This window comes from Carassius auratus, chromosome 6 (genome assembly GCF_003368295.1).
Source record: "Carassius auratus strain Wakin chromosome 6, ASM336829v1, whole genome shotgun sequence".
In the NCBI taxonomy this organism is placed as follows: Eukaryota; Metazoa; Chordata; class Actinopteri; order Cypriniformes; family Cyprinidae; genus Carassius; species Carassius auratus.
The window spans coordinates 19,794,188-19,807,371 of record NC_039248.1 but is presented as its reverse complement, the minus strand read 5'-3'; the positions used below and the strand labels follow the sequence as shown (position 1 = coordinate 19,807,371).

The window sequence follows — 13,184 nt, the reverse complement described above, 5'->3', positions numbered from 1 at the left end:
CAACCGGTGCATCCCTAATTATAATGCTATATTAAAATAATTAAATATTGTTATTTCGTTAAAGTGTGAATAACCTTAATTGCTTTTTCACTTTATACATTTTGAATCTAACGGCAACAGTTTCAGTTTGGTTGAAATTGTTTAGCTTTTTTAAAAGTATAGCCTATATATATTAGAGCATCTACATAAACATCAATATAAATATCAAATATCTTTTAAAAGAGATACAATTGATGTAATTTATATTTCTTAATACTATATAGTTATATTTCTTACTCCTAGATGTCATTGAATAATATTCATAAACCATGGTATTTGCAGTATATAATGTTCAATTCACTGCAATAAAACCATGGTACTCTTGTCAGAGAGGAATGAAAATTTGAGCTGCTGTGTTGTTCAATCTATAGTGCGTTTTCAGTATTCATTTGTCAGTTAATGTTACATTCAAATTGCTTTTTGGTTCTTGCCAGTGTGTATATTAAGCATTTCCGCATATTCGGGTGCAGATGCAGAAGGCATGCTGCCTTGTCTCTGGCACATCCTTAGAAAACTAGGAGAGGGTGAGAGTGAGATGGAGAAAAAATACATCAGAGGGCTGGGAAGGATGCCTCATTCTAGAGCAGAAGCCTTTGTAGTGCAATGAGCACATTGCTTCTGAGAGTTTGAGCATGGGGGAGGGAGGAAGGGGGCGAGTGGGGTACCTGCGGCAGGAAATCGCAAAAGCATCCCAGACTGGCTTCTGTTGTCTGGCCTTTCATCTTCTCTGTTTGTACCCAGTTTCCCCTGTCGCTGCCACAGCAAATAGGTGTTGTCAGCTGCAGTGAGGAAATATGGGATTTCAAGTCAGAATGTCAGTTACTCTCATAAAACACATTTATTTGAAGGCAATTTTCAGTAGGCCTACATCCAAAAAAACAGTTGAGCAAATATTTGAAAATAAAATTACATTCAAGAGATAAATGAAGATCATAATGATTCATTGGGACCTTTGAGCATATAAAAGTACATATTTAATCCGTTTTTCTGAGTAGAAAATACAATTAAGTTGAGTTTTACAAAATATATACGTGATGAGGTAAAAAATACAAGAAGTTATAGTGCTAATGACATTGATATTGTTTCCCTGTTTTTATTGTGAAATTGCACGCATGGATTTGCAGTCAGGAATTTGCTTAAGATGACATTTGTTTTTGATAGCAGCAATCAGGGTTGCCATGTCTGTGAAACAAAACCAGCCCAATTGGATTAGAACTAACCCAATAGTGATTTTCCTGCAATTCTCCCCTCTGACGGGGGTCTCGTCTGTTGTAATCACATTCTGGAGGGTGAGGGGAAATCGCTTTAACCTGCAGCAACAGTGTAAATGTAGTCCAATTCTAAAGTAAAACCACTGACTTGGCAACCCTGGAAGCAATAGATATCTTAAAATGACATTTTTATTATTTACTCACCCTCATGTTGTTCCAAAACTTACAGGACTTTGCTTTTTCTGTAGAAAATGAAATAAAACATTTTGATATATGTCTCAGTGAAAAAATGCAAATGAAAGTCAATTGGTCCAATTTGGATTTTGGTACAGTGCTGAAGAATATTTCAACAGTTTATCCATTTAATGAAAGCTCATTGTGGACAAAGCAATTGAAATACATTTTGCGCTCTACAGATGGCATGAGTCTGAAAATAAATGACAGATTTTTCATTTTTTGGAACTGTCCCTGTCATATTTCCTTTATCACATCTCACATCCCTCCTGACTGATAAACAATCTTGAAGTCATCATAAAGCGATAATGCTAAATAACCTTTTTAAAAAAAATTCTAATCTTTAAAATGTAACCACTTGCTTTTCCTCTGAACAACTTTTCTTGTCCAATGACCACATGAGCATGGCTAAATATTTGTTTTAGCAAACTCTTTCATTGTGACCTTAGTATTTTATGTAACACCCACTTTTGCTCATCAAATAAATTACAGATAATTTTGCGTTCATTGTTATGTTTATGATTTGCAAATATTAATTTGCATTGACTTACCTTGGAGAAAAATATTGCATTACTGCTCATTAACCTATATCTTACTGCAGTGGGAGGGTCAGTCCAATGATTTAGACCTTGTAGCCTAAAGAGAGGATTACAGCACCTTTTCTACTCATTGCGTTGTGTGAGCACACCCTTTCACTCCCTCGTACAATCCCAAATTAATGAGGATTAGCTGGATGGGCTCTGGCCTTTGAAGATGACTGAATTGCTAATAGGTTTATCCCCCTCCATCGCACCATTTTAATGGAAATGCTGCCGAGCATCAACGCCATGGCTCCAGTGTTATTCCGCTCCCACGGCACATCAGCTGTTTCCTCAGCCAATGCCTGGAAACTTTACGGAAGAGCGTGTGCAGTTAAAATCCAATAAGCTCATCTGTGCTTTGAGCAACTGCTATGAGGTATGCAGAGAATGACAGAGCACTTTTCAGTTTTTGTACTGAAATATGGACATGACTTATGGGTTTCAATCCTTAGGTGGAGGCAATAATTGTTAAGTGGCTGCTTTTAGGCAGAGGGAGACGGCAATCTTGATATAATAAACCACCCTGCGGAGGGCTTGGTTTTAGTCAATCTCCCTTGCTGTGCCTCTGTTGAAGGGAGTGCCGGAGTCTTGGCAAGCCTGGATCAAAGACAGCATGAAGTTCAGTCATTCCAGACATCTATTCATCTGCAGTCAAGATTAACCCTGGGGTTGACGAGATTAATAACCACCCTGGACACCAAATTCTGAGCCAAAGCAGCTGCATATAGGCCTCTCTGTCCCCACTCAGTTGAACGGCGGTATGTTATTGCTTAAAATCCTATAGCTTGTCATTCATTTTGATGTCAACTTGTCTGTGAGGATTAGACGGTGCATAGTGCAAACTTGGAGAGGGCTTGAAGAGTCTTCTCGATATGTATAGTTCAGGCACTGAGTATTGCTGGTGGCATAGCTTGATGCTACTCTATTTTTTTCTGTTTTTGCAGGTCTACAGACCAAGACTAAAGTGATCACACAGATGTGACTAAACAATTGCAAAAATAATTGCAAAAATTCTAGTCACCAGTTTTTGTCATAATATTTCATCTCAAACAGGGGGCCTCAAGATGACTTCTAGCATTCTTCTAAACATTCATTAATCTTGAAGCACAGTGAAGCACAGTTCTGTGATCAGCACTTAATCTCCATCCAAAGACCAGAGGGCGCTCTCACGAGGGGGATAAACCTAAAAATCCAAATATGCCCCGAAGAAGAAATTCAGGAAGTGCCTATTGCTGCAGCGAAATAAACCGAAGATTTGACTGCTTTCATAGATTCAACGTGTCTAATAAATATACAACTATGGCAATATATGGTTTATCTGAGTTCTCATTATTATAATTTTCATCATAATAAAGAATATCTATAATAAAATGCTAATCAGCATAGCCATTATCATGCTTAGAATACAATGAAATATATAAGATATATTAGATACACAAACAGCTTTCATTATAGAGTACAATTTAATCGATTTCATAATCCTACAATTATATAGTCTGCGATTATGAATGCGATTTTGCATAGCTTGTCAGAGAACTACGGCTTTGTGTAGTAAATGCTGTTCCACCTGAAAGCAGGTGATGAAGATTTACTTGATTAATTGCGATTTATCGCGTTCAATTAATCGTGCACCCCTACTTTATTGTATGTAAAGTTTCAGTTCTTTCTTTTAAAAGAAAGTGATTAAACCTGTTATAGTTGGATAATACTTTTTTGCAACTAAATTTCAGTACCATGACAAAAGCATTAGCCATTAATCGCATGAAAATTAAGATACATATTTACACACATAAAACATTCAAGTCTTTTACAAAACACAGTCACTGTTTAGTGCGGTTGAATTGACTGTAAGGGAAGCTTTAGGTGAAATTCTGGAACCATAATAATAGTTTAGTGCCTTGTGTTTTTTTATTGTTTTTTTTTTTAATCAGTTTTCCTACCTCAAAGACCTTCCTCTCAAGAGTTTTCACGTTTGTTGAGAGGGTTCTCAAGTTACAAGCTGCGAAATTCCTCTTTGGCCTGGGTAAAGCTTTGAAAGCCGTCGAAGCAGCTCGAAAAACAAACCCACCACACCGGGGAAAGACCCGCGCTGGTGCCCGCTGTTCTATTTGTGTTTGTGCCTGTGTTTATTTTACAAGAAGGGTCTGAAATGACAAGTTTCTTCTTTCACTTAGCTTTCCACAGCTTTAGTGTCTGGAGCTTTATTCACAAAGGTGGGGCTCATCCATACATCACCCAGAGTTTGTTTTGCTTTTTATAAACATGCACTCGTGATGAAATTCCAGGTCTTAGGTGAGTGCGGACATGTGCCCGTTTCATCATCTTTAATGTGGGTGACCACCCTGACCTCAGACACATTTCACACTGACTAAAAGAGTTTCTTCTCTTCTTAAGTGTTAAAGATCATCAGTCCTCCTGATGGTGAGGGATTTTTTTTGGAAGGGGTAGGAATTCATCAAGGTGTTATGACACATTCCGCAGTGATATTCCGTGTCAGGATTGCCATGGTAATGAGGCGCGCAAAGAGCAAATATCGTCATTGTGAGGAACTGTTGAGCTTATAGGCTATTTTGGAAGGTTTACAATGGTAAGGTGTGGACATAGAAATATTACATTTTCCATAGCTCATTTAGCCCAGAATCGAGGCTTATGCAAAACATCTGCAGTCTTATTTAAGCAAATAAGGTGAGCTTTTGTGCTATCTAGTGTTTGTGTCTATGATGAGCAACATGTTGGCAAAACATGATGCAATTTTACATTTAGGTAAAAGGGACTAGATGAAACTTGAAATCCACCTGAAGGCTGTGATTTCTGGAAACACCAAAGAATTCACCCGCACTTTTGAATGAAAAATATAGTTAGTATTATTATCATCAGTTATTCATAATGTTAAGGAAAGCTACTTCGAACCTGTAGCTTGCTAAACTAAAGGCTACAGTAACACTTTTGTATAGGGACCAATTCTCACTATTAACTCGTTGCTTATTAGCATGCCTATTGTTAACATAGTGGCTGTTTATTAGAACTTATAAAACACATTTTCTCCACGACCTGTGATTTTATTTATAGTTAAACGTTTCACAATAAATAGAAATAGTGTCAGTACTGAATCAGTGCGTTTTTAGTTTGTCGGTGAGTGAATCAGTGAGTTGTTTTTAATTGATTCTTTCGAATGAACTGATTTACTAGAATGAATCAGACCTTTGAGAGAGAATGTTTAGCAACAGCTCACACAAGTTATGTTTGCAAGACAATGTAACCTTAAAAACAGTTCTTGTGCTTCATCAAGAAAAGTAGCTCATTACTGGAAAACTGTTTTACACTATTTTGAACACAACTACAAGCTACTATAACACTACTGAAAAAATTACTGGAAAAGTCATTAACCAAGAGTCCTGGTGCATTAGGGGTGTCAACAATAATCGATTCGGCAATGCATCGCGATGCGGGACATGAACGATTCAGCGTCAATGCGGCAAAGTGCCATAATCGATTATGTCACTGTTTATTTTCTGGCGGACAATAACGCTGTGAAGTTTAAATACTTCCGGTTCCGGGAGAATAACAACACCAACAAGCAAGATGGCTGAGGCGGAGGGAGATGACAGTGATAGACGGATTATTAAAAACGTGCCCAAAGCTTGGAAAGCGGACATCTGGGCACATTTCGGATTTGAATGGGAAACTAGACAAGTCTTACACGGTGTGTAAAATCTGCCACACTAAAATTAAGGACGTTGGCAATACAACTAACTTCACGAACCATGTTGATCGTTGGTATCCTGAGTTGGCTTCAACAACAACAACAACACAAGAAGTCGACACATCCCAGCCAAGAATTGATGAGTTGCTAGTGTCAACATTGCCACACAACTCCGAGAGAGCAAAGAGGATCACACGATCGGTGGCATGTTTTATAGCGACGAATCTACGACCCTATTCTGTGGTAGAAAATGTGGGGTTTTGCCACATGCTTAAAACAATTGAGCCCCGGTATAGGCTACCAATTGTATGCAGCTGATGTGATGGTAGGATCAGGGGGCAGGCATATATAATTGTCATTGGCATATAGCTGCTAAGCTGCTGTTTTGTTGAGAATAGTTTGCACTTTACATAACTACTTGAAATAAGTTTCACAGTAATAAGTGGTTACTGTGTGTTGTTGCACTGAATATTTTTATTCCTGGGTGGTGGTTGTTAAAATAGTGTTACTTATTATTTTAATATTTGCACAGGACTTCAGGAAGTGCCCTGTCTTAGAACTGCTATTTTACTGAAAGCAGTGATTTTGATTGTTTTCATTTTCAGGTATGAAAATGCCATATCCAATACCCTATACCATTTAATTTGATTTAATTACATTTAATTTAATTTAATCAAATTTAATAACTTTTATGTCAAAGAGACTGGAGACACATAGCAGCCAATATAATCTGTTTAATATCTGCTTGTATTGCCTCATGACTGATGAAAAATTTGCCTTGTGTGCAGTAGAATTTTGATGCATCGCAATGCATCGTAGAATCGAATTGAATCGAATCGTTACCTGGTGAAACGTAATCGAATCGAATCGTGAGGGCAGTGCCAATGCACACCCCTATGGTGCATACAGATAAATTCAGCAGGATATTCTACCTGTCATTGCCATTTTCTTCATTGTTTCAGTCTAGCAGTTCCTTACTTTTATTTGTCAGCTTTCAGCAACTGTTCTTTCTTCTTTCCCACACAGAGAATCTTCAACTCCTTTGTGTATACAGAGAAGACTTCAAACGGTGAAACAGAGGTGCAGCAGGTGAGTTACTCCTCATCATCCCTTGATACTGAGTGCTCTGTGTGTGTGTGTGTGTGTGTGTGTTTGTGTGTGTGTGTGTGGTCTAGAGGGGCAAAGGACACCCATTAAAATTCTGCAGTTGCTGTCTGCTGTCTTTGAAGCCATCTTTGTGCTTTCTACTGCTGAAACACTAATTCCCAACCTCTATTGACTGCGCCGTGTCCCTCCCTAACAAGCTCTAGAGAAATGAGAAGATGGTTGCTCATGCTTTAGCTCTTTCTAACATAAATGCTTTTGGCCCATGATCAAAACTCTCTGATTAGAAACCATTAAAAACTCAGCGGTATTAGGAGAAGAGCTTGTTCAATTACAAACATGCCTGTCTGTCAATATACATAAAATTTAACGGAACAAGACAGGAAAATTATTTGTATTACACCCCTGGCATGAATGTCTATTTTAAGTTATGTTGTCATGGTTTTCAAGGTTTAATGCTGTAATTGTGAGTACACAGCATTTGTAAAATGGTTACATATGGGAAACATTAAATCACATAATTTTGTAAAATCCTTTTTGTGAACCAAATTGCGATAATTCTTTTGACTGATGTTTAAAATTTCTGCTATGATGATTTACTTTTCATTACTTCTTTTATTTTCATTTTAATTTATTTTTATTTTTCCCCACAATCAAACCAAATGATTGGGCATCACACCAAAGTATAATAATAACCAATATCACATACAACATATCTTCATAAGTTTTAATATTGTTTGAGGAGATTGTATGCAATGCATAATGTGTTTAAAGAAATTTAAATATGAATAATTGTAGAAGCTTCCTTGGAGATTGTACAAGGCTTGTGCTTGAATTTTTAAAGAACTACTTTATTGCAAATAATTTATATATATATATATATATATATATATATATATATATATATATATATATATATATATATATATATATATATATATATATATATATATATATATATATATATATATATATATCCTAATACCCTGTTGGATTTTGATCTGCTCAAAATCATTTTATTTTATTTATTGATTTATTTTTTGCTACAATTTTACTTTTCATTATTATTTAAATTCAATTGCATTTGTTAAGTGTAAATACCCTTGATCTTTAATATTGTGTCCATCGCCTTCTTGAGAATCAGTAAGTTGTAGTTTTTGTCTATATAGTCCATATATCTATTAAGCATACTCTCAAACTAAACACACAGTTTTTATGATCCATTCAATTTTCATTTTTATGTTATTACCTCGAAAATATATTATTAATTGGATGAGGTACATTAATGAGCAAAACTGTGTATATAGTGTGTTCCTCTGTATCATCACAGCTAAAAACGATAATTTAGGTCGGAGTAACCATGGAATTTAATTTCAGTACTTTTCCATCTGAAACTGTGGGAATGAATTTCTTTTCTTTCTCCGTCAGTTATAAGACCGTAAGCCTGTCATGCACAAGTGTGATTTATTCTTGCCATGGGCCTCTCCCTCTTGCCTTCTCCAGCTTCTGTTATTGCTGTAAGGCATAAAGAGCTTTCAATGTTAATACACTCTGTTCTGACCAGCCTCAAAACAAATCAGCATGAGTGGCAGAAACTGAGCTCGTACCCTATGAATGTGTTTCTCAGCGACACACACACACACACACGCCCTGAGCAAGAACGGACAGGTTGTTACTCTTCACTTGGGTTTCCGTGCCAAGCGAAGCTCTTTTGTGTGACATATTCCTATATGCTGTCTCTCTCTCTCTCTCTCTCTCTCTCCCTCTCGTTCCTCTCACCTGCAGCTATTTACCGGCTGCTGGTGAGAGATTAAGCCGATCGCTGGCAGGTTTTCCTAGCGACACCTCGACAGCTAATTTCCAAACAGGGTTTTTGGGGGTAGACGCTGATAAACCGTTCTGCCTGCTGAGGGAATCGAGACCTGAACGTGTTTGATTATGAAGTGACTCAGGCTTTGTCATGCTATAATGCTGTTTTGTTGCTTCTCATTAATTGGCACTGGATGTACTCAAGTAAAAAAGGAAGGAGATATAGACGAAGAATTAAAATGATTACTCCTCTATTTTGGATCCTGCCGCTGGTGTTGTTGACTAAGAGGAGTAGATTCAGACTTATTGAAGTGTTACGTTTAAGTGGAACATGTAAAACAACTTTTCCACTTATATCTATTTTGTGTTCAAATGAAATTCTTATTTGTTGTAGAATAAAGCATATGAAAATAAAAATGGTTGTTAATTTGAATAAAACCTCAGATTTTTAAACCATTACGTGTTCTTGAAAGTATAAAAAATAAAAAATATATAAAAGTCAAGCATGTAAACTTATGTCTATTTCTCATTAAGTGGTTTTAACCAGACATTATTTTAGTTAAACTCAAAAACCTTCTAAAGCCCATTTGAACTTCCCAAGGAAAGCCAAAGTGAATCAATCTTCCATTTTAGCCAAAAATATGTGCAGTATTTTGTAACCGCTTTGATTGCCGTTATTTTGCAGCTGCGGTTGCCAGAACTATACCATAAAAATGATGGCAGCAAAATTCACTGTAAAAACATTCAATTAACTAATGTAATGTTAATATACCAACCTATTTTTATTTTTAAGTTATTCACTGTATACATTTAACATAAATGCTAACCAATTGACAGGTTTTTACAGTTTTTTTTTTATGTTCAAATTACAAAAACAAATGTACAGTGTGGTTGCTCATCTTTCCTTTGTACTGCTTTGTATTGTCTTTTGCTCTATTTATTGTTTTAGTTGACATTCTAGTACTTCTTCTATTTACCATTGTAAAGGTTATAACATAAAACTTTTAGATCTGTAACTACAAATCCCATTATTCTGGGTTCCTCTAAAAAAACTGACTTTCATCAGTTGCTCGTTTGGCAATGCTGTCAACATCTGCCAGTCTTAGCGCACACATGGTAATGAAGGCCTGGCACTGCCGTTTGTGCAAGTTGAAAGGCACCCCAGTGGAAAACGGCTCCAATTAGGATCAGGTCCATGTCTTGTAGGTACACAAAAACAAATAAAGCCTGTTTTGTTTTCTTTAATGCCACCATTTTAATGAGCTAGGACACAGACCTTGTGAAATACCCAAACTAATTTTGACACAGTTTGTTATTAGATATTTATGAATTCGCTAATTTCTTTGACATTAACTTTAGCTTGTATGTTTCATTTTTCATTTAAAAAAATGTAGTTGATATTGTGGATTGAGTACAATAACCTTAAGTTATCTTCCAGTTGTCTTTCAAGGCTTGAAAGTTTGATGAGATTCTACAAAATTAGATTCAAGGTTATTTTCCGACGTGTCTGAAGTGGGAATATTTCCCTTGGATTGTGAACTTGAGAGAATAACATCGAAGTTTAGCAGTAATGGATGAAACAGGCAGCTTATTGGATGTTCACGGTTAATGGGTAATGGTACATTTCTCCAATCCAGGACTTGGAGGATGAGGTCTATCATTTGATTCTGCCTTAATTCAAGTCCTATGTAAGGTTGTTGTTAATGCAAGAGTGGATGCTTTGAATGTGTGAATATGTTTTGGTTTACTAAAACATCTGGTGAAATGAAAGTGGCTCATGTGGCAGGAACTCTGCTGCTCTAGTTAATAACTTTCTCCAGGGAACTCCAGTCTGCAACGGGTAAACCAGAGCTCACAGAAACAAAGTTAAACAGCCGTAACTCTTTCACACAAGTGCAGTATAGACCCAAAGCTAAAACAACATCCCAGTTTTCTGAAACCTGGTTTATGAACTCCATTTTCCCTTATAGCACTAAACTATTTTCCTGATGCCTGTGGCACTGCAGCAGCTGACAATGTATGTCTAATGGTGATCGATTACTAGTCTCCAAAGGTTAGTTCATGCTCTCTTTGATGTAGAGTGCAGGACTAGATTTGGTAAGAGAATTAATCTCATCTTATTTCACAGGAATAATGGAAAGGGTGTTCTCAAGCAGGAAGTGTGTACATCAAAGCAATATTTGATTAATTTATTAGTTTATAAAAAGGACAGCAGTGCATTCTAGTTGTCAACTCAAACCAAAGGCACCAAAATGACAATTCTCAAAAATGTCAGTCTATACTTGTAACTTCTACACTGGAAACCTGAAAATAAATGATTATTATTATTGTTTAAATTAAAATATATTTCATCATAAATATTAAAGTGTTTCTGTATAATTGTTATTGATTGGTTGATTTATTTAATTAAATTATCATTAATTTTTGTTTTTTTGATTTATGGTCTGCTGCCACCAGCAGTAGTGAACGTGACGTCACATAATCTATAACAAGCATAATATGAAGTTTTGTATACAAGTGTAATGACAATAATGGTTGCAAATTGTTTTATTTAGTTATATTTATTAAGTCTATGGTAATTCACAAATTACCTCAAGTACCATTCTTATTTAAGCTACTTTGTTGTTTAACTGTAAAAATCAGCCACTATCACAAAGCTAAATTTACTAAAATATCTTCATCGAACATGATCTTTACTTAATATCCAAATGATTTTGGCATAAAAGAAAAATCAATAATTTTGACCCATACAATGTTTTTTTAATATATTGCTTAAAATTATACCCAAGCGACTTAAGACTTAAGGTTTTGTGGTCCAGGGTCACATATAGGAGCTAGACATGTGCCTGTATTCGGTAATGGGATATATCAAGGTAATGAATATGCATGATGTTGTTATTGTGGGCACTTCTAAAAACCGTGAATAATTATATATTACAAATTATTCCGAGTTTGGAATGCATTTTAAGAATAATTAATCGCAACATAAAAATGTGATACTGGCATATCCCTAATAGGAACTTAAACATGTTTGGAAGAAGTAGGGGGGTGAGTAAATGGTAACATACTCATCAGGGAGACATTGTTGAAATTTGATGTGCATTGATAGGAATACATCTGTTTTTATTGTTTTCAGCTGGCAAAAAAGATCCGTGAGAAGTTTAACCGGTACCTGGATGTGGTGAACAGGAACAAGCAGGTGGTGGAAGCCTCTTACACAGCCCACCTCACGTCCCCCCTCACAGCCATCCAGGACTGCTGCACCATCCCTCCCTCCATGATGGAGTGAGTAGTCGTTTATTACTCCTTTAATTTGACCTTTTTTTCCCTCCACAGCACCTTTCTGTGAAATCTGTGAATCTGATGCGTCATTGTAGTTTACTTGTCTCACGGATTTTACTGTGTGCATGTGTAATGGGTGTGACTAAGCTTATGTGAATGAGGAACGCATTTTTAAATGCCACAAATATTGTTTAAATCACTGAAAGGCAATGATATGTTAGCTTAGTTGTCAGACTGCTCTTTCAAACCTAATCTCTCTCTCCCATTGCAGTTTGCAGGGTTTTTGCTGTATCTTTTGTCTGCTTTGTGTCTTAACTGTCCCTCCCTTCTGTCTGTCTGACCGACTCTCTCACACATCCAGACTCATGTGTTTGGCTCTACTTCTCTGAATTTTTCATCTTCTCTGCAACTCTTTATCTCTTTCCGAATGGATGTTCTCCATCATCCGTTGACCTTCTCAGCTATGTCTCTTTCATCCTTTATCGGTTTATATTTTTTATTTTCTGCATCCCTTCACTATCATTTGACATTTTAAAGGTTCTGCTGGTTATACAAATTAATTATTATTAGGTTGTTCTTCCTCTACATTTACTTTAGCATCACATTCTATTAATGTGTTTAGTATGCCTCGAGAGAAGCCATGCTTCTGCATACTTTGGCAAAAATTGAATAATTCAATAGATTAGATTAGAAAAAGGCTCCCACAGTCTTAGGAAACATCATTTATAAATGTTTAAACTGTGACCAGACCAGATAGTGGAAATTAATAAAATATACATTTTACACTGCCGTATAAAGTTTAGAAATTTTTTTATTTACAAAAAGTAAGCAGTTTTTTTTCCCCTTGAACCAAGTCAAAATATTCAAATGATTTCTGAAGGATCATGTGACTCTTAAGACTGGAGTAATGACTGATGAAAATTCATTAATCACAGGAATTAATTTACAACAGATCTTGGTCTCTTTTTCTTTTTTTATTTTTTTCTTTAGTCTTTTCCTTCAAGATTAAGTGAAGAAAAAAAAAAGGGTGCTGTTCTCAAAAGACTTTTGGAAAATGTCTCTGTCCCCGAGGCACAGAAACATTTTTTACGATGTGTCGAAGGGAAGTAAAATCAGAGGTGGAAAGTAACGAATTACATTTAATCGCATTACTGTAATTGAGTAGCTTTTTTGTTTACTTCTACTTTTTAAAGTAATTTTTAAAATCTGTAATTTTACTTT

The 13,184-nt window shown here is 36.0% G+C and overlaps 1 protein-coding gene across 2 annotated transcripts in view; it reads left to right on the top strand.

Moving 5' to 3' along the window:
* The window catches only part of cachd1 (cache domain containing 1), a 66,046-nt gene that overhangs the window by 18,939 nt on the left and 33,923 nt on the right, over window positions 1–13,184 (top strand). For both annotated transcript variants that reach the window (XM_026264977.1, XM_026264984.1), the window contains exons 2-3: window positions 6,795–6,857; window positions 11,818–11,966. In XM_026264977.1, the coding sequence (XP_026120762.1) occupies window positions 6,795–6,857; window positions 11,818–11,966 (212 nt within the window). The remainder of the gene's footprint in view (window positions 1–6,794; window positions 6,858–11,817; window positions 11,967–13,184) is intronic.